The sequence below is a fragment of the Vulpes vulpes genome, chromosome 16, assembly GCF_048418805.1.
Source record: "Vulpes vulpes isolate BD-2025 chromosome 16, VulVul3, whole genome shotgun sequence".
NCBI lineage: Eukaryota > Metazoa > Chordata > Mammalia > Carnivora > Canidae > Vulpes > Vulpes vulpes.
In genome coordinates, this window is record NC_132795.1 from 63,620,779 (window position 1) to 63,643,835 (window position 23,057).

Below are 23,057 nucleotides of genomic sequence, written 5' to 3' on the forward strand. Positions count from 1 at the left end.
TTACCAATGCAAGATTCCAGTAAGAAACAACGTTTTTTACAGATTCAAAAGCAGTCATAGCATCTTCTATATTTCCATTAACTACATCCAATATAGCAAATGTTATGTGTGCTTCTTCCTCGTATTCGCCAACTTCAGATGCCTAAACACATTTAGTAATTTTTAGTCCAACTGCCTCTCCCCAGAATATCAAACCCAAGTGATTTCCCCAAGATTTTACATGATCTAAGTAACAGCTCAGTCTTCTTTTCTGCTATATTTTTTGACAGCTAGTGGATTTTGAAAACAAGAAAAGGAACAAGTATCCAGGCAATTGACTTAAACAGTTTCTATTTCTTTGTTTGTAAACTGGAAATTCACATTTCCAGTTCATTCACAAAAGGATCTTCCATTACCTGAATGTCTGCACTATGAAAATGTTTAAACAAAGGGTCCGTAGGTTCAGGAATACTGCTCTTCTTTTTGATTGTCTTCAACATTGGCAAAACTTTTTTCCAATAATGAACACTTCTGCCTATGTATTCCCGCTGATCATAAAAAGAATTAAGAACACTGCCCTAAAAGAGAAAATTAGAAGCACACAACCTAAGGAACACAAATAACAGAATCTAAAAATTCTTTTATAAATGGTCGGAACAACTGGTTAAAATTTCAAATCAAGGCAAAACAGAATCTCAAAAGTCATAGGCCTCACATTCCAATCACCTTAATACCAGGGATCATTCTAGACCCAACTTTCAAACACTTTCAATGATACTACCTAATGAAGTAGCCCTATTTTTTAAAGGTTGCCATTTAACACAGCCCAAACCTGCCACTCTGTGTCACAGTTTGGTCACAGAAATAAACATCCACACCTAACTTTGCCATAGAACAGTCCTCAAATATTTATAAAGATCTACAATGCCCTTAACCTACAGAGCCTTCTGTTATCTACATGTAAAAAAAAATTTCAGGCTGGATAATAATTATCGTAACTTATTATTAAGTGGTAATAATAACAGCTCATATTTATATAACATTTACTGTGCCAGGTACTATTCAAAGTGCTTATATATTTTAACTATTAACTATTTTGTGGCAAGATTTAAAAAATACATTTCACCTAGCATAATGTAAATAAGCTCTTACTGTTTCTCTGAACTAAAAGACTCATTGAAAAGTTTAGGATTTTTAAAAATTAGGTAATGTTCTTAAAAATGCTTACACTTTAACAAACTCACCGTTTTCTGAAGGCATTTTGCCCAATGCACAAGCAGGGCAGGCTGAAGGCCATGTTTTTCCTGTCCCCGTAGTGTGTTTATATCATGCTGAACTAGAAGTCGCAATTTTGCTGTAGTTCCAGGTCTAAAAAAAGTTTAATAAAACCGATTTATAAACATGCAGTTTAAAACTTACATGTACATTAATCATGACAAACTCAACCTTCACATGAGAATTAAATACCTAAGGCAGGAAGTTTTTAAATTAAATAGACTATTAGGTTAAAAACTTAGGCAATGAGTTAAAGGAATACTTTTATTTTGCTACTTACACTGTTTTTCTGTGAATTAGATTACAAACTGCATCCCACCAAGATTTCTGTCTTTCTGTACAAAGCTGTTTACACACAGGAAGTGGCAAGCATAGCGGCTGATAGAAGCTATAGTGAGAACTACATTTCTCCTTTAATTGTAAGTGGCTGGTATATATTACTCCAAGTAGAAATACCTGTTTCATTTAAAGAAAAATCAATTTAAGTTAGAAAAAAAAAATTAAACAAAATTCAAAATACTTAATTTGTTAAAATCTTTGCTTACTTCAAGATCTAAAATACATATTGATTCGGGTGCATTTGTTTCAAGTCTTGAGGTTTCCTGGGGCAAATGATGAAACAGCTGCTTTAGCCATTTTCGAACTGCAGGTAAGGCAGACAATGAATTCCACTGTAAGCCAAGCCACGTAAGGTGCTGAAGATTACCATTATGTGCTCGAATGGCACCTGAAATGAGAAAACTGGCTTGAGGTTTTGGAAATTTTGCTTGTGTCATCAGTTTTGTCAATTACATCTTAATTTTATAATTACTTTTCTATATTGAAGCTGGGGCAAATTCTTTGCTAAGTCTCATGTTCTTATTAAAGGTATTCACACTCCATATTTAGGAAATTTAGTAGCAACAGTTATGATGAAGAAAGCTCTTTTCAAGTCCATTTAAGAGAAAAAAGGTACTCCCTAGAACTCAATAAAACACTGTATTGACAGAGCCACCCCCAGTAAGAAAACCTGAAACTGAATTTTCCTTTCAGTAGAGAGTCATTAAGACAATGAGATACCACTTTATTAATAACCTTGGGAGAGTAAAAATATCTTTTCTTCCACAAGAAATTTAATACCAAAAAAGTTATGGGCTTTTAGACACATAAAGAGGTACAACCTTTCCGGCAATATGGCAATTTGCAAGAGACTTAAACGTGTTCATCAACCTTATTCCAGTAATTCTGGTTTTAAGAAAACTCCATGGAAAATTTTGAAATAAAGATACTTTATTTTTCATAGTGAAAAAACTGAAAACATATTAGATGTCAAACAGCAATAAGTGGCAAATTACGGCTAACTCATATAACGTATTATATTGCCATTAAAAGTGGTTATCTACAAAAATAGATAAAGAGAGAATCCATGAAAGAAGACAATCCCATGTACAGTATAAACCACTATTTAGAAGAAAAATATTCCACCACTAGCACTACCAACTCCTCACACCATCCTATGCCCCAAAAAACCCTCAAACGGATACAGGGAAATATTACATCATTACCTATGGGTAATAAGATTATGAGATTGTTTCTATTTGCTTTTAATCTCCTAAAATAAAAGGATTAAGATACAAAATGTTTACTTTAAAAAGATACTACTTACCAACATCATATCTAGCCAAATCATCAGGCTCTGGTGCTTGCACATCAATGTTTCCAATATCATCATTACCAAGAAAAGATCTATCCTTAAGTGACTGACTAGAAAACAGAGCATCATACAAAGCAGACTGCCCACTTTTATTGGCGAAGGATTCTACAACCTCTTTTAAAAAATCTTGCTTATCACGACTTAAGTTTAGCAGCATGTGTCCTGAAAAACAAATTATTTCCATCATTTAAAAAACGTTGTTTTTACTTGCATCTCAACAGTTTCATTCATAGGAAACTCAACAGTTTCATTCATTCATACTCTAAGGAGAAAAAACATGATTATCTCAGAATTAATCTGCCAATCCAGCAACCACAACTGAACAAAAAAGAGTGCTCATGCAAAAAATGGACACAGATTAAAGTTTGTTATCTGAAAAAAAATAAAAAATAAAAAATAAAAAATAAAGTTTGTTATCTGTATCTAGAGTGAAAGGAAAGAGAAGACCAGAATATGTCTGAAAAATGCCATAAGTATTTAAAGTGTGTCATTTAAGTGGCCATAGGAGAAGAGAGTCAAGCTCAAGTTCTCTAATTTGATAAGCTGATTTTTAAAGCTATCCGGAAAGAATCATCCTTGAAAAAGCTTTTAGAATAATTAATTCCAGGGTGCACTCCTAGAGATTCTGATTCCACAGGTCTGGGGTGAGGAATCTATTTTTAAAACACTCCTTGGATGAAGTTCTAGTACACGCTCTAAAATGATAAACCCTGAAAACACTATGCTAAGTGGAAGAAGTGTCAGTCACAAAGGAGCACATATTAGTCACAAAAGACCACATATCATATGATTCAATTTACATAAAATGTCCAGAATAAGGCAATCTAAAGAGATAGAGTATTAGTGGTTGCCAAGGACTAAAGGGTTTGGGGGAAAATGGTTATGAGGTTTCATTAGGAGATGATGAAAATGTTCGAAAACTGATTGTGGTAATGGATGCACAATTCTGTGAACATACTAAAAAACCACTGAATCGTACATTTAAATGAATTATATACAATGTGAATTTCATCTCACTTAAGCTTTTTTTAAAAAAAGAAAAACACATTCTTTGGAGCAATTCTGCTGGTCAGTCAGGTCTGGTTAGCATCTGACTTATCTCTCTGAAAATCTGCAGACAAGTTCAGGAATATATAGATCAAAGACATTAAAACACAGTTCATTTTACTAGCTGTGACACTCTGCAGAAGTATCTGTAACAGCCTTGCAAAGGTAGACAGGAGACAAAAGGAAAAAAATACAGCCATTTCTTCAAGGACTGAAAGTCCACCTCCCACAAAATAGGTTGTAGGATGGAGAAGCAATATATACTTTGAACGGCACCCTAACTACAAAGCTTAGAGTAACTTTAATAATACTACTTGATCTTTACAAAGTTCATTCAATTTTTATATCAAAACTGCTTCTTACATAAAAAGCATTGTCTCTTCAGTTCATTGCTTAATTTGCTAGCTACATAAACATCCTGAAGTTTCTAATTCAGCAAAACCAGATAATATGTAATAGGCCTTTTAAGATCCATCCAAAAAGTCAAAACTGGGAATAAATTTACAAACGCCAAAAACCTAACAGTATGTAAATGTATATATATCTTCCATCTTCTTTACTATGTTGTCAGTTTCTCAAGAAATCCATAGGTTCTTCATCTTTATATCTCCCATAGGAGTATCTTATAAATTACTAATGCTAAATGGGTGGCGAAATTATTCTTAGTTCAGGAAGTGCTTTAAAATATTCAGAATGGAGGCTCTAGCAGCTAGATAAAGGAGGGAGGTTTGGTTAAAGAGTTTCTCCATCCAGGAGCAAAATGTATCAAACATTTGTTACCTTCTGAACTAGATATTTCTTCTAATTCTGTATCTCTTGCCCTCATCCATTATGGCAAAAAGAAATTAGTGATTATGACACATTCTCTCCTAAGCAAACAGAAGATTATCTTAAAGAGTGCTCTAACAGAGAAATTTTCCTTTTTTCTTTTTAAAATAAAATTAAACATTACTATTACCTGATTGGCTCAGACGATCATAGGCCATCATTTCCACCAGATTTTGTCCGACTTCTCCTTTTATTAATTTAATCTTTGGTCTTGGAACCTGATAATTTTAGAATCAAAAGTCCTTTATTTAGTGATACCCATATTTTAATAGTAAGATGTTCCTTTCTATTACATTGTGGTTTTTTGATGACAAACAGTTAACCAATGGTTAAACTAAGTTGGAGTTGCAGTTTTCCATTGAAAAAAAACTGAAGAGGGAATTCAGATAATATGTAAAAAGTGTCTACAAAAACTAACTTCTGAGAAATTACTTTCTACTACAAAAGCATCTTTGTATGCCACACTATATATAGCACATTTTCAAAAAGTATGGATAATATGGGATACCACTGGGATAAAGTAGGACAACCAAAGGACTCCAAGCCACATCCTATGAAGAAGAGCTGAAAAAATGAGGAATAGAATGATGAGAAAATACAATAGCTCCCTTCAGATAACAAAGTTATCTATTAAAAAGTTTGTTTTAAATAGCACGAAAAGAAAAATAACACCAAAAAGTAACAGGTTTGAGAAGTGCTATTTTACTCCACATAAGGGAGCTCCCAAGACCCAAACCATCAAAAATGCATTGGGCTATATGGTGAAAGTAGTGAATGCTCATCATTGAAAATATTCAATCACAGGCAAGGGCCACTTACTAGAGATATTCTAAAAGTAATACAGGGGTGGCTAGAGTAACTGCTGTTAAATTTCAATGATTTTCTTAATTGGTAGTGAGAGTGTAGTTTGGTGCAACTTTTGTGAAGTCAGAAAACCGGCAAAAGCTCTAAATTATAAATGCATAGATACACTTTGATTCTTCTTTCAAGAATTTACTCATAAATTTAAAAATGTGAAATGGGGAGGCTCAGCGGTTGAGGGTCTGTCTTCAGCTCAGGTTGTGATCCCTGGGTCCTGGGATTGAGTCCTGCATCGGGCTCCCCGGAGGGAACCTGCTTCTCCCTCTGCCTATGTCTCTGTCCCTCTCTCTGTGTCGCTCATGAATACATAAAAATCTTTAAAAAATAAAAAATAAAAAAATAAACATGTGAAATGTCACAAGTTATTCATTAAAGAATTACTAGAGGTAGCATAGCAAAAAAAAAAAAAAAGTAAAAGTAACCTAATGTCTTGGTTTTGTGAAGCTGGTTAAACAAACAACAACAACAAAAAAAAAGACTAAAACTATGATACATCCATACAATGGAATGATATGCAATCATCAAAATAAATGAAGATGCAATACTCATGCTGTCTTTTCTATACTGACATGGAAATATCACCAATATTTATTTCATGAAAATAAGCAAAGGAAATGGGATGTACAGAATGCTTCTTTCCGGATCTTTTAAAGGGGAACGGGAGAGTATGTGCTTATCTATTTGCTTGCATAGGCATAAAAGTTTCACTTCTTGAAGAACTCACAAGAAATTAGTATCATTAGATCCTCCAGGGAAGAGAAGTAAATGATTAAACAGAAGCAGGAAGGAGTTCTCACAGTATACTCTTATACACCACTTGAATTTTAAACCATATGAATACAATCACTTCTCCAAAGAAGTTACTTCTTCAAAGGAAATATATTCATGAATCTAAAAGTTTCTGATTTTGAATTTTAAAAACATTAGTTTGACCTATGCTTTTATCCACAAGTTTTCTAAACATGATGGCAAATTGTCTCTGAAGATGTTGAAGAGCACACAAAATGAGAAACAAAATGTGACATTATTCTTTTTGCTTTCAAACTGAACTCAATTCATAAAACTGGCCCCTTTTACAGCTATCATTTGTGACTAAATAGTTATGAATCCACTCAGTCATATCCCAAGTCAACATTTCCTCATCAGAATTAAACAGTTTCAAGAGAGACTTTAATTCCTAGCTGAAATGCAGAGAGACTAATACTACAGCATTCCCCTGATCAAGAGTCTAAAAAAAAAATCCTACCAAAAAAAAGCTGCCCTAACATGATTTAAGGACTTCCATGCCAGTCCATGCTTCCCCTCTAAGTTTATAATCATTTGATAATTAAGCTTTATAAACACATAATAATCTAAGCATCTAAGAGGTTTCATTATTTATCCATTCAATGGAAATGTGTGGAGAGTAAAAGAAATGAAGTAGATGTCTATGTGCTAAAATGGGACAAGAGAAAATGAAATAAGATACTAGACAGCAGATAAAGTATACTTTCAGAGACAAAAGAGTTTTAAAAAGTAAAGATAGGATGTAGATTATGCTTGCATATGCTGACAAACTTCTAAATAACAAAAAATTGGTAATATTGTCTTGTAGTCAAGAAGATGGGAGTGGTTTGAGAAAGAAATTTACTATTAAAAAGCGTCAAAGTTTAAAACAGTTGACTGTATTAACTTTAAAAATCATGTATATTTGGGCAGCCCAGGTGGCTCGGTGATTTAGCATCGCCTTCAGCCCAGGGCGTGATCCTGGAGACCCGGGATTGAGTCCCACGTTGGGCTTCCTGCATGGAGCCTGCTTCTCTCTGCCTTGTGTCTCTGCCTCTCTCTGTGTCTCTCATGAATAAATAAATAAAATCCTTTTTTAAAAATTAAAAATAAAAAAATAGGGCAGCCCGGGTGGCTCAGCGGTTTAGCACCGCCTTCAGCCCAGGGCGTGATCCTGGGGACCAGGGATCAAGTCCCATGTCAGGCTCCCTGAATGAAGCCTGCTTCTTCTCCCTCTGCCTCTCTCTGTGTCTCTCATGAATAAATAAAATCTTTTTTTTTAATAAATAAATATTTAAAAAATTTAAAAAATAAAAATCATGTATATTTTAAAAATTTAAGATTCCAGTTTCCATTAAAAATCATGTCACCTACTTTAAGATTCTTAAAATAATAATCTAAGAACCTTTTAGTGCCTACATAAGTTAGCAAACTTCATTAACTTCACTAATTTTCACTAATACATATAATCTTCATGAACCTAAATGCTCCTGCTGTGCAAACAGGAACACTTAACCTTGTGAGCTGAAATATCAAATGTTTAAAAAAAGATCAATATAATATAAACTAGAAGGAGCCTTCCCTAAAAGTAATTCTACAGTGAATCCTCTTTACTTTCCCTCAAGAAAAAGATAGTTCTCTAAAACTACCAATGATTTTTATAAGCCAGGCTCACTTCATTTTTTAGCAGACTGCTTATTTCTTCTCATTTTGGATTTAATGTAGGGTTCACTAAAGAAAACATTAAAACTACAAAAATGGAGTGGGAAGGAATGATAGCCAGCATCTCATCATCTAAAAGTAATAGTTCACATTTTGGCATATTTCCTTCATATCACGTTCTATGTATAAAAAAGGGAATTATGTTTCCAAAAATATACCACTATATATTATATATAATATTATTAACATATGTGTTTCAATTAACATTGAAGTGCTTGTGACAAAAACAGTCTTCTATCACAGCTTGTGTAACCATCCCCAAAATTTACTTAATTAGGTTTCTGTACAAGTTACGCATGCACATCTTTTTGAATCAAATTTTAGCCATCTTTGAGATTATCTCATTACAGGTTCCCAGAAATGAGTGAAGAGTGAAGAGTTTGAGTAAAGATCAAACTCTTCACAGTGGTCTTCCAGTTAAAGTCATAGCAATAGAGACTGACACCAGCAATGTATCAACATATCTATTTCACCTCATTAATGCTGTGTACATCTTGTTACTTTCCACCTAACAAATTAACTATTTTGACTTCAATTCTTCAGATTTATTAATAGTTCTAATATATACCAGGACACACCTCCAAGTGAAATACAGCAGTCTCACAGTGAAATATCAACCAAAACTAGAAAAAACATACCTGAAATGCTATGAGATAGCACAATGTGGCCAGTTCAGAGAGAGCTCGCCATTGCACTTCACTATGCTGACCCATCTTCAAAAGTAGAGAACCAGCATGCATGTAGAAATGTCCTTTTACTTCTAAAAAAGTAGCTGAGAGTTCATCATTTCCACCCACACAAGATTTCACAGACTGAAGAGCACTATCAAAACTGCAATATTAAATTATTAAACAGGTATTAAACCCATTGCATTGTGAATAATCATGGTTTCATGAATTATCATCTTCCACAAACTAATACTCCTTATTCTCTATAAATTATGAATCATCTAGTGTTTATTTTTATTCAGTATACTTTCTATACTTCAAGCTTAACCTCTAGAAGGTCTTATTCCAGTTACTTACAGCCCTCCAATCACAGAAAAGATATAAATCAAATGACAAATTTATGGACTATGATGAATTTTTCATAACTGACCACAATAAAGATGGAAAACTAAAATGTTTTCTAGTTTATTGCTGACCATATGGTTTCACTATTTAATTCAAAGTTGAAATTTCTCAAATTAGACATGTCATTCTCAAATTATAAATAAATAATTGATAAGATATTTAAGTTATCAATAACCTAACTGCTCTTCTTACTATATAGATGACTACAGGCCTAAATTGTATTTCTCATTATTATCTGTAAATGTACTATTAGTGCTTCTAAATCCAAATGGTGAAACATGTAACAGAAATGTGAAGCATGATTTCTAAGTAGGTTTATAGGAGGGGAGTTCTAGGAACCCCTAGAGTTTCTCAAGACCAATTCAGGCTATCTGAGAAGTTTAAATTTTATTTTTATAGTACTACTGAGAAATTGTCTTTTCCACCCCCATTTGCTCACACACCAAACATGTTTGGGTATATAAGTCATACAAAAGAAAACATCCCAAATTTTTTCTAAAATAATCTGAAAGTTAAAATGGTTCTGGATACTACTCTTACCCTACCACCTTAGGACACCAAGAAATTCTTCAAGAAAACTACTCCACTCTCTTAACACCCCAAATATCAAGTAAGGAACAATTACTTTTAAAAACAAATGGACAGTCTAAACCTGGGATTGACAACTATTTCTATAAAGGGCCACACACTAATCTGGCTCCACAAGCATATAATTTGCCACAGCTGCTCAACTCCACCACTGTAGCATATAAGCAGCCATAGATAATACGGAACAAGAGGCACAGCTGTGTTCCGATGAAAGTGTATTTACAAAATCAGGCAGTGAGCCATATCTGGCCTACAAGCTCTAGTTAACTCCTGCTCTAAACTAACATTTTTATACAAATCCAAGTGATGTTTTTGTTCAGTGAAATTTATTTTAATAAAGTGGAGCTATGGTCCTTGAAATCAAAATTTAGAAAAACAGAAAAATCGTACATTATATTTTAGTTATCTTGTTCCTAAGCTAAAACGTTAGGAGTGTTCTGAAATACTAGTGATGCTAACTGCTTCCACTACTACAACATCTGACAGATGGAAGTCTATTTTGATTTTCACTCAAGATTATATCGCCTTTGAAATAAAATGTGAAATAGCAGAACATTTTCAGAACTATGAAGTATGCCAAAACTGGATACATAACCGTAATAATTTAATAAAATATGAACAGTAACACAATTTTCTAAAAATCAAAGTCTTACAAAACCAATTGTAATATACAAAAGAAATAAAATTCCTCCCAAGTAGTTTATCATATTAACTGTTACCCCTAGGTATGTTACAGAAACAGCAAAGCTGTGAAGATGTTCAGATCAATGAACTGAATCATTACCAAAAAAAAAAATCTATAATTGACACTGAAGTATGTTCCTTAAGTCAACATACCTTTCCAATATTTCTCTACTTTCCTGCACATCTCTAGTGGAGAGCGTAAGAAACATAAGGTTAGCATAGGCCAGAAGTAAGTCTTTATTGGTAGTTTGCCAATTACTTTTATCAGACTCGAAACACTGTAAAGACTCCAGATATTCCTATTTTATGGAAAAAAAAACACTCAATTACAAAACTTTATCAAGCATTACAAAATTAGTTTTACGCCTATATATCCCTTTACCCATTCCCATTACTCATAAAACCATGATTTTTACGTCAGCCTATGAAAACACCAAAGATATATAGAGAGAGATATGTTTTATTTATCTCTAATCTTCCCATCATAAAATTGAAAGTATCCTACCAAAAATTTCATTTCACAGTTGCTATGCATAAAGGAAAGAAATTTAAGTCTTAGCACCATTTAAGTACAAAATGATGTATATTAATTGTCTACATAGAAGTACAGAGACCCAAGAGTTTTTACCTACCTTAAGGGTCTGTACAACACATGAATTCCATTCTAAACTTGAACGCAAAGCTATGTTTTTCTCTGCCTCATGGCAGTGGCCCACAGCATCCTTCAATCTGTTATTTGAGCGATACAGTTCTACTAGTCGGATGTTCACATAGACATCATCAGGTCTTGCATGAAGTTCCGACTGAATCAAGTCAAAAAGTTTATTCCATCCATCTTCACCTTTGCAATCTAACAGCTGTTCCTATTTTTAAAAAAGCATCATTTAGAAAAATACCTGTCAAGTTTAAAAACATAGCAGTTCTGATGAGCACCACTTCACTGTGTCTAGTTTTAGTAAATTACCAACCAGAAGTACCAACTCTCATGGAAGAGAGCTGTTTCCAACCCAGAAGCTAAACCTCAAGAAATTTATGTGGAAAGAAACATCTGTGATTATAGCAACGGTTCCCCATATACACCTCACAGACTGCAAAGACTATTGCCCCACATCTCTATACACCCTAGTCACCACCACATGCCTAGGCCTCCCGAGTCAAACCTCATACCAGGGTCTTTATCCTCAAACTGTTCTGTTCTTCCCTAAATTTGACTCAATCCTCTACTCTTTCGGCTCCCACTCTAAGCTTCTGCTGTTTTGCAATTTTCTCAGTCTTTACCATCTAGCCTTAACTAAATGGAATATTATATTGATATAAGCTCTGTTACTTCTCTGCCATGGTGGCCTTTTCTCTGCTAGTCTACATACAAATATAGGAAGTGGGGTTAGTGGCTGCTCACCTCCAAATCATATCTCCCCACACATACCTGTTTATAATCCTGTTTTCCAAAGGACATGCTATCCAGCTCTTCCACTCATTCCTGCTCATGAGCAACTAGAATAAAACACTCTTCCTTCATTCCTAAAAGCTCTCACTAGTATTAACAATTGAGAGATGTACAAAGATATACAAGTAGTTCTACTCAGTTGCCTCATCTCCATGGCTTTGCTCTACATTCCAGTCTCAGCCATCCATTTAGCATTGTCTTGGGTCTTCTGAATCTGTACTTTAGTCATACCACTTAGATCCCTGTATCTCTCTTACTCTTTCACCTCTCTGTTGGTACACAGACCTTCAATGCCACACTACCACATGGAAAGAAGCTTTATTCAATTACTGATATCACCAGGTTTTTAATTTTCCATATAACATGTATTTTCCTTCTCTGCCAAGCTAAAATGTCATAATTTCCAACATCCATAATTACTGCTTGCTCACAGATCCCCTCAATTAATTCCCTCTACCTTTCCATAGAAGAACCCTACAATCTGCTTTCCCTGTGCCTATTACACTAACAGTTGAGCAATAGGGGGTAGGGCATCCAGGAATTTGGCGGAGATCACAAGCAGGGTGACTAACTTTCAAATTAGTTAGTTAATCTCAAGTCTCCAAACTGGTAATGCCTAGAACAAAATTATACTTGACCTATAATATATAAATTCTCCATTTCCTAAGGCACCTGGGTGTCTCAGTGGCTGAGGGTCTGCCTTGGGCTCAGGTCATGATCCCAGGGTCATGGGATTGAGTCCCACATCAGGCTCCCCATGGGAAGCCTGTCTCTCTCTCTGCCTATGTCTCTGCCTCTCTGTCTCTCATGAATAAATAAATAAAATCTTAAAAAAAAATTCTCCATTTCCTGAAAAGGTTAATTCATGATCATCTTTCCTCACATTTCCCACACTTTCCACCCTTCACTGCAAAAACTGAAGCCATCACTCCAACTTATTCTCCCCTTCTCCCTGCTCCCTCCACACAGCAAAGACCAAAACTCTCCATTAGTGCTGTTTCATTGCCCTCTCCTTCACTAATCTCTCTCCTTCTTTCATTATCATTTCGATAAACTTACACTTGGTCTTTCTAGATCTTAAAAAAAAAACCCTACACTTCACTTATATTTTAAAAATCTGTGGGGCATCTGGGTGGCTGAGTCAGTTGAGCATCTCTTAGTTTCAGATCAGGTCAAGATCTCAGGATCATGAAATTGAGCCCTGTGACAGGCTCCATGCTCAGTAAGGGATCTGCTAGAGAGTCAGTCTCTGGTCCTTTCTCTCTGCCCCTCCCCCCACTCACGTTCACGCTCTAACATAAATATTTTTAAAATTTTTTAAGTAAAAGATCAACACCTTCATGGGTGCTTTTGAAAAACTCTACTCTTGTGTTCAAGAAAAAAAGCCCTCTAACCAATATTTTCATTCATTAAAATAAATACCAAAAAATTATTTACCTTAAGTAAGCCTTAAATTTTAGGAGAAACAGAATTACTCTACTAAACAGTTTTAAGTCTCAAGTATTTCAATTTCAAAAAATGGAAGAAAAAAATAAAATGTAAGAAGGTTTAACTTTAGACAACAGTGTATTTTTTTAAGTGTATTACTTATTTAAGTCATCTCTACACCCAACATGGGGCTCAAACTCACCACCCTGAGAACAAGAGTTCACGTTCCTCTGAATGAGCCAGCCAGGTATCCCTGGAGACCAGTGTCTCTAAATTTACTAAAGAAAATCAACATCTTTCAGAAGAAGCATTTTTACAAGAAAAATAAACTTCTATCTATCTTTATCTATCTATCTATATTCCTTAATGTCTTTGTCATCAAATAATTTCCTATTGGCTTTGACAATCCAATTTATGTTTGAGGCTAACACAAAGACAAGGTAAAGAAATCTACACTTAGACCCGACATTATAGATTAATATTTAAAACCCAATTGATGGGATCCCTGGGTGGCTCGGTGGTTTAGCACCTGCCTTCGGCCCAGGGCATGATCCTGGAGTCCCGGGATCGAGTCCCACATCGGGCTCCCTGAATGGAGCCTGCTTCTCCCTCTGCCTCTGACTGTGTCTCTGCCCCTCTGTGTGTGTGTGTGTATCCCTCATGAATAAATAAATAAAATCTTTAAAAAAAAATAAAACCCAACTGCTTATTACGGAAAGAAGAAAACTTGATGTTATTACTAGTATTTATCTCCAGGGTTTTTAAAAATACTTTAGATTTTAAAATCTGTGCACATTTATTCATATGAGATTTCTAATAGCCAAAAACTGGGAACAACCAAAATGTCCACCAAAAGTAAATGGTTAAACTGTGGAATAATACATCCATACACAAAAATACTACTCAGCAATAAAAGGGAAAAAACTACTAATACACCCAACTTGGATTGATCTCAAGGGGATTATGCTGAATTAAAAAAAAACTTCAAAATGCCACGTAATGCATGATTCCACTTACATAACATTTTGAAATGACAAAATTATGAATATGGAGAACAAATCAGCAGTTGCCAGAGGATGACAAGAAGGGGGTGGATAGAACTATAAAAGGGATAGCAGGGCAGCCTTGGTGGCTCAGCAGTTTAGCGCTGCCTTCAGCCCAGGGCATGATCCTGGAGACCGAGGATTGAGTCCCACGTCGGGCTCCGGGCATGGAGCTTTGCTTCTTCCTCTGCCTGTCTGTGTCTGTGTCTGTGTCTCTGTCTCTCTTTCTCTGTCTCTCATGAATAAATAAAATCTTTTAAAAAATAAAAAAATAAAAGGGATAGCATGAGGGAGAGGTTTGTGATGATGTAACAGTTGTGTACTTTTAACTGCAGTGGTGGTTTATACCAATCTACACATGTGATAAAATGAAAAAACTATCCACACATATTATACCAATATCATTCCTGATTTTGATATTGAACTATACATTACATATTCACAGAATCTCCTTGTACAATCTTTGCCACTTCTTATGAAAAATATAATTATTTCAAAATAAATTCTACTGGGGCGCTGGGTAGCTCATTGGGTTAAATGTCTGACCTCAGCTGAGGTCATGATCTCAGGGCCCTGGGATCAAGCCCTATGTCAGGTTCTGCACTCAGCAGGGAGTGTGCTTGTCCCTCTTCCTTCAACACCCACCATGTTTGCTCACTCTATCTCAAATAAATAAAATCTAAAATAAAATAAAATAAATTCTACCCAAAATATGTATAATGGGGGTGGGGAGCTGTTAAAAACAATATACAATTGACTCTTGAACAAATGTTTGAAATGCACAGTTCTGCTTATATGTGAATTCTTTTTCCAACAAATACAGTATAATACTCTAAATATATTTTCTCTCCCTCATGACTTTTAACATTTCCTGTTCTCTTATTTTAAGAGTAGGAATACAGTATATAATACATACAATACACAAAACAAGTGTTAAATAAAATAACTGTTTATGTTATCAGTAAAATTTTTAATCAAGAGTAGACTATTAAAGTTTTTGGGGAGTCAAAACTTATAAGCAGAGGCTCCTGGCTGGCTCAGTCAGGAGAGCATGTGACTCCTGATCTTGGGGTTGTTTGAGCCCCATATTGAGTGCAGATATTACTTTAAAAAATAAAATCTGGGCAGCCTAGGTGGCTCAGCGGTTTAGCACCACCTTCAGCCCAGGATGTGACCCTGGAGTCCCGGGATCGAGTCCCATGTCAGGCTCCTTGTAAGGAGCCTGCTTCTCCCTCTGCCTGTGTCTCTGCCTCTCTCTCTCTCTCTCTCTCTCTCTGTGTCTTCCATTAATAAATAAATAAATATCTTTAAAATAAAAAAAATTAAAAATTAAAAATTAAAATAAAAAATCTTTGGGACACCTGGGTGGCTCAGCGGTAAAGCCTCTGCCTTCAGCTCAGGGTGTGATCCTGGAGTCGCGGGATTGAGTCCCACATCAGGCTCCCTGCATGGAGCTTGCTTATCCCTCTGCCTGTGTCTCTGCCTCTCTCTGTGTGTGTCTCATGAATAAATAAAATCTTAAAAAAAAAAAAAAGTAAAAATAATAAAATAAAATCTTCAAGGAAAAATTATATGCATATTTTCAACTGCACAGGGGGTTCATGGCCCCTGGCCCCAACATCATTCAAGGGTCAACTACACACTTAAAATTGTTTACCTAGCAAACTTGTTTTTGTTTTTATTGGTACTAAAGCCTTTACTGTAATAAACCAAATATATTTACAATTTATACAAATGTTTAACCTTCAACAAAAATACAAAAAAACATTTCACAAGATGCAAAACCAGGAAACAAGTTCATTGGAGACACCACTGCTCTACGAAGCACAGAACGTGAGGGGAACTGCAAGGAACAGAAAGGTAATCTAGGCAGATCACACAGAAAGGAAAGAACAGGCTCTGCCTACAACCCTTGGCCCCTCTGTCCACTCTGCCTCAGTGTCCGTTTGGTCTAGGTAGATTGGTGACCTTCAGTTGATGGGACTCATTGCCTCCTCTTTGTAGACTCAAAATAGTTTTGTGTCAAGGTTTGGAAACAGGTTTTCATGGTGGTTTGTTTTTTTTTTTTCCTTTTAATGTTACAAGTTTTCTATTTCTACAAATTCAAAACATTTTGGCCTGATTCAACTATAAACGTTAAACCACATGTTTTCAGTAGATGACTTCATAGACTGTAGCCTTCTTGTCTCCTGAGCCAGTGACTATGTACTTATCATCCACTGAAATGTCACAGCTAAGCACAGATGAGGACTCTTTGGACTGGAATATACTAGCTCCGTAGAGCCAAGCATTGAGGAGGTTGTCCTTGCCAGTACTCACAAACCATTTACCACAATAAGCAAATTTTAGGGACAGCACACAGCTCTCATGGAGATGCAGCTGGTACTTGTCAGGTACCTAGCAAATTTGGAAATTTGGAAATTTGCAAATTTGGAAAAGACTTTCTCCAAAAGACTTACTTAAGTAAAGTATATTTTACTCAGTAAAAAACTCTCTCTCTCTCCCTCTCTCTCTCCGTCCTAAATAAATAAAATCTTTAAAAAATAAAAAAATTTAAAAAATAAACATTAGAATTGGTCAATACATTAGTAAAAACTTCCCATTATTTTTCATAATTATTGGAGAAACTATTCTCTTTTGCTTGAAAACTTCACTGTCCCCTAACACAATCCTTTCCATTTTTTTCTTAAAGATTTTAAGTAATCTCTCTACCCTTGAGATCAAGAGTCACATGCTCTACTGAATGAGCCAGCAAGGCACCCAACCCTTTCCATTTTTAGGTAATAGTTCTTAAAAACCTATATAAAAACCCTAAATTGTTATTTTCACCCAATGAAGCAAAAACTTTACATCAGACAGAGCTCAATTTAAATGCTAGCTCTACCATCTAGCTACAAAACCATAAAATACCCACATCAATCATTTCATAAAAGTAAATACCATTTGTAAAACATAATAGTGCCTAATAAAACAGCATATGCTCAGAAAGATTCTGAAGAAAAAAAACTTTGGTCTGCCATTTTTTATAGATATAATTGACATATAACATTGTCTTAGTTTTTGGTTTTTGTTTTTTTTTTTTTATTCATGAGAGACACAGAGAGAGAGGCAGAGACCCAGACAGAGGGAAAAGCAGGCTCCATGCAGGGAACCCGATGAGAGCCTCGATCTCGGGACTCTGGGATCACCCCGTGAGCCAAAGGCAGACGCACAACCACTGAGCTACCCAGGCATCCCAACATTGTCTTAGTTTAAGATGTACAACATAACAATTTGACACGTATATAGAGACATAATTTCCACAGTAAGTTTAACATCCATCACTTCATATGGTTCTAAATTTATTTTTTCTTGGGGCGCCTGAGCAACCCAATCAGTTAAACGCCTGCCTTCAGCTCAGGTCATGATCCCAGGCTCCTGGGATAGAGCCCAGCATTCAACTCTCTGCTCAGCAAGGAGTCTGCTTGTCCCTCTGCCTCTGTCTCCTCCCTCCAGCTCAAGCTCATTCTCTGTCTCAAAGAAATAAAATCTTTAACACAAGTTATTTTTTCTTGTAATGAGAACTTATAAAATCTACTTATTCTCTTCACAACTTTCAAATATACAACAAAGTATGTGTAACATTAGTCACTATGCTATACATCATATCCCCAGAATATATTTTATACACAAAGTGCAAAAGTTTGTACTTTTTGACCATCTTCACCCATCTCCCACCAACTCTCACACACCTTCACACATTTCCCACCAACCCTCAACTTCAGTTTGCTACTGAAATGTCTTTTAAACTCCAAATATTAGAAATGGTTGTGTCTTAAGTTTTCCCATGTTTACTGTTTTGTTCTGTCTTTACCTTTAGTTTATAAATTGCAGGACTTCCTGGGAAAAGTTTAGCTGCTCTTTCAACCCAATATTTTGCTCTTCCATCAGTAACATCATTTTTACAAAGCAATTCTGCAATCTTCAACACAAGATCTTTTTGTGTTGGGTTTAATTCCACTGAACGCTGACACCAAAAAGGAAAAAAATAAATTAGAATTCATCGAGTACCTACACTCAAATATATAAAAGTCAAAAATTTATCACTGCCCACATTAAAAACTTTTCTAAATGGCAATACATTATTTCAAAGTTGTTTAAAATCAAACTTAAAGTGTCTTGGAATTTTTTTCCACATGAATTAAATAAAAATTATGTTTTTATTAGGTAAGTGCCCCCAAAAAAGAAAGAAAACCACACTTAAAAGAACAGCATCTTGAATCATATTAGACTTAGAATTTATAGCTGTTAATCTTCTTTTACAAGTGCTACGTTAATGATTAAATTACAGTGTGCTTTGAGCCAAATAATTTAAGATCTATTCTAATCTGTATTGCTTAATAGCACTATGACCAATGCTTATTTTCATGACATCCATAAAATACATTTGATTTATTTATTATACAAATTACTCTGAGCATCATGCATGTGGCTGCAAAGGGCTGTATTTTAAACTTAAATAATTTACCTTGTAACATTCCACAGCTTTGTCTATATTTTCCTCTGCTTCATGAAGAAGTCCAAGAAATCTGTGAGCTTTGGGATCTCTTTCTTGCACATTAATATATGCAGAAATGTATCTGTTTAAAAATAATACAAAAATAATCTTTAAATTATCACACTCAGAACTGTATTTAATTCTAACCCGAAGAGCACATCTTAAACTAAAGCAACCACTAAACTAATTCAGTTATTCTAATTATTGACTACCACTATTTAAACTAGAATATGCAGACAATGCAAAAGTATCCATAAAAAGAATGATTAAATACAAACATATGTAAAATATTGACAACATACTTATTTTACCATTAAATACTACATTTACCAAAAGTTTTTTCCAATGCTACCCACATATAAAAAAATTATTGCATAAATTGCTTTTTCTTCCTAATTACATTTTGGCAAATTACTAAAGAATTTTACATAGGAAAAAAAAAAGAATTTTACATAGGAATTAGAAAAAGATTATAGTAAATATTCTTAAAGTATCATAATGCAAAATACTAATGCATAATTCCCCAGATAACAACTAAGACAATGTACTATTTACTTTATTATTATTTTTTAATAATCTCTACACTCAATGTGGGGCTTGAATTTATGACCTAGAGATCAAGAAGTGCATGCTCTACTGACTAATAAGCAAGTTAGGTGACCCAAGGATATACTATTCAAATACCTTTTTTAAATTGTGCTACTGATCTTTTAAACAAGAAAATATTATCTAATAATTGTACTGTTCCAGCTAAAATAGAGAAGAAAAATTACTAAATAAACTAGCAATGTAGATAATTTCCATTTCTTAAATCAAGTTAACAGCTAAACATATAAGCATCATCTAGGCTCAATGAATATTACATATATATATATATATAATATTGTGTGTGTATATATATGTATGTATATGTATATAACATATACATATGTGAAGATAAACCAAAGACCAAAACTGGAGGAAAAGGGGTCATATGAATAAGGAACAAGGTTGACAGCCCCACTGCTGCTAGTTAAAAAAGGGTTACCATTTTCCTTACTTATCAGCATTTCTTTCCATCTTCCCATAAATGCCTTTAACCTCCTAATATCCTGCTTTAAGCCACTCCAAATCAGGAAATCAGATCACCAACCTTCTTGGCCTTACAAGTAAGACAAAGCCTCAAGAGTGTCACCTATTAAGTCAATTAAAGATCTTTTACACAAGCTATTGTCCTGCTCAGAAATCACAGTTTAATTTTGTATTCACTGGTATTTTTCCAACTAATTAAAGTACCAGGTATCTAACCAGGAAAAAATTAAAAATAAACATGGTTCTCTTTTATTCCTTAGAAGTGTTTTAATTTTAAGCCAAATGATTTCTTGCCTTAGGCGTAAGTAAGTGATAGGCATGCAGGAGATACTCATTCTAGGCTTAATCTCCACAGAATTGAGACTAGTCCTTTATATCAGTCTAAAGTAATATAATACCTTATTTCCGGGACATACTTAGGATGAACTGCTTTAAAAAAAAAAAAAAAAATACCATAGTATTTTCACCCATTTCAAGTTAAGAATCTTAGGGGAGGGGGAATGACTTTAGAAAATTAAAGTATCAAAAAAAAAAAAAGAAAGAAAATTAAAGTATCTTCATAGTTCAATACTTACTTTTTAGCAAGATCATATTCTTTAACTTCATAGTACAGCTTTGCAAAATAGAATCCTTTCATTGACTTCTGAAAAAAATTAAGTTCTTTTAATTTTTCATATTTTGAATTTTGTAAAGTTTTCACACAACTAAAAATCGGTCTTAATAAGGTTAATATTAATATACTTGATTTTTGTTCATCTAAAAGGTAGGAAAAAACTGCCTATAGAAATATGTTCTAAAAGTCATCATTCATCATTCCGGGAATCCCTGGGTGGCTCAGCGGTTTAGCGCCTACCTTCGGCTCAGGACGTGATCCTGGAGTCCCGGGATGGAGTCCCACATCAGGCTCCCTGCATGGAGCCTGCTTCTCCCTCTGCCTGTGTCTCTGCCTCTCTCTGTCTCTCTCTCTCTCTCTCTCTTCCATGAATAAATAAAATCTTTTTTTAAATAAATAAATAAGTCATCATTCCAAGTTTTATAATTCTCATCATAAAACTAAAATTTAACAGCAAGACAGACAATGTCAGAAATTAAGATTATATCATCAAGAAACCTGAAAAACCACATGATGCCACTCTCTCACTTTACAAATAACTAAACAGAAACCTTTCTTAGAGGAGGTGAAATAGACTAGAAAGGTCTTTCTCTTGCCAAATGCAAGGCTTTATGGGGAAAAATAAGCAAGTACTTCCAACCCATTAAGGCACAGGGGACTTCCTAGCCCAGGTAATTGTTCTCTCTAGAAATCAATATTTTATACTCAAAGAATTAAAAAGGCAGAAATAAAAGTTGAATTCTCCAGTAGTAAACCAAGTCAAAACCTGGCTCTTTTATTTCCCTAAGTTCCAAAGTTTAAGTTCCTGGGACATACCAGATAATGTTATACACACGACATAAATGTACACAGCTATCAAACATCTAATTCTGAAAACTACATAAGGACACAGAAAAAAAATCAATATATTAAGTGAAGAAAGAAGTGTACAAATCAGTATGTTTTCATTTATTCATTTTATTCCTAAAAAATGCAGACTTAGGATTGTTTGTTGTGCCTACTATTATTCACAAGGCACTGTTCCAGGCACTGGGGAACCAGTAGTACAGACAAAAAAAATCTGTCCTCATGAAGCCTGTATTTTAGGATAGATGACAAGCAAACTGCTACCTATACAGGAGCAGAAAAGAGTCCTAGAGTTTACAGTATTCTATCAATTATTTACAGTACACTATATTTTAACAAAACTAAACTCAGTATTCATCTCACAAGTCACAGGAATCCTAACATTGTGCCTGTTTAGTTGGCAGTGTTTCTTCTTTCTTAGCTGGTAATGGTAGTGGGGCACAAATAATGGTATTAGAAGTTCTATAAAGTAAGAGTTGTCAGGAAAGGTCTTATTAAGGGGATATTTGATCAGATATATAATAAAGTGAAAAGTGACTGACTAGGGCAGACTAGACAGCAGATGGACTACAAAAATTTATTCCCACTGTTTACTATGTTTCAATTTTTCCTTCTTAATCAAACCTACAGAAAATACTCTAAATCACACTTATCTGAAAAATACTCTTCTCATGACTTCAAAAATAATCATAATCTCCAGTTTGACGTCCACCTTAGTGGTGGTCACTCTTCAGGCTCTTTCTCATACTGACTTCCCGTGTCAGTCCTAAATCCTCTTTGAGGAGATCTCCTCTGTGACATATACTGAATCTCACCTATGACTATTGACCGTATACTGACTCTCAAATATGTATCTTTGGCTCTCATTTTTCCTAAGCTCTACACTTAGGTGCAAAATATCCTCACCAACACCTGTCAGTTCTACCTTCTATATTACGTCAATCCACCCATTTTTTACATCTCTGTTGCTATAACCAAAGTCCAACAAGCCTCTATGATCTCCCTTTAGGACTTCTGAAAAGGCTAATTCCTTCCTGTTTCCCTCTGTATATTTTTCCTCCCATCTAATTCATAAACCAAAAGGATATCATTTTAAACATAAGACAAACCATGTTATGCCTTTACTTAAAATATAAAATCCTTCCATTGCTTCCATTATGCTTTGAAAATATCAAATTTCTCACCAAAGACTAGCATGGTGTCTGCCCAGCTCTCCAACTTTACTTCATCTGGCCCTGCATACTGTAGTTTAGCCAGTGACTAAAACCAGAATGCATCTCTCCAACTATGGCAGCTGTGAGGAATCTTTTAAACAAAGGCCACAGCAGATTTTGATACTATATGACTTCTATCCAGTGCTTTCAGTGTCAGAGTGAGAAATTCAATGAAAAGAAACTATGGTTCCCTTAAATAAATGCCTCATCATCTACAGAGAGACACGTGTGAATGAATTAACAAGATTCTCACTATCCTAGTGAAACCATAACTAGGGGACAATGAGTTTGAGAAAATCATCTGACAAAACAGAACCCTTATTGAGCATGATTCTATTCTGGC

General features: G+C 34.7%; 1 protein-coding gene across 6 annotated transcripts in view; it reads right to left on the minus strand.

Moving 5' to 3' along the window:
• Positions 1 to 23,057, minus strand: part of LOC112929024 (E3 SUMO-protein ligase RanBP2) — a 93,497-nt gene that overhangs the window by 36,066 nt on the left and 34,374 nt on the right. For 3 of the 6 annotated variants that reach the window (XM_072741883.1, XM_026010900.2, XM_072741886.1), the window contains exons 2-14: positions 20,617 to 20,684; positions 18,941 to 19,052; positions 18,287 to 18,439; positions 11,148 to 11,378; positions 10,669 to 10,814; positions 8,809 to 9,001; positions 4,953 to 5,040; positions 2,900 to 3,109; positions 1,800 to 1,981; positions 1,535 to 1,710; positions 1,224 to 1,347; positions 396 to 557; positions 5 to 142 (exon numbers count right to left, since the gene is read on the minus strand). In XM_072741883.1, the coding sequence (XP_072597984.1) occupies positions 5 to 142; positions 396 to 557; positions 1,224 to 1,347; positions 1,535 to 1,710; positions 1,800 to 1,981; positions 2,900 to 3,109; positions 4,953 to 5,040; positions 8,809 to 9,001; positions 10,669 to 10,814; positions 11,148 to 11,378; positions 18,287 to 18,439; positions 18,941 to 19,052; positions 20,617 to 20,684 (1,983 nt within the window). The remainder of the gene's footprint in view (positions 1 to 4; positions 143 to 395; positions 558 to 1,223; positions 1,348 to 1,534; positions 1,711 to 1,799; positions 1,982 to 2,899; positions 3,110 to 4,952; positions 5,041 to 8,808; positions 9,002 to 10,668; positions 10,815 to 11,147; positions 11,379 to 18,286; positions 18,440 to 18,940; positions 19,053 to 20,616; positions 20,685 to 23,057) is intronic. The other 3 variants (XM_026010899.2, XM_072741884.1, XM_072741882.1) reach the window with 1 other exon arrangement.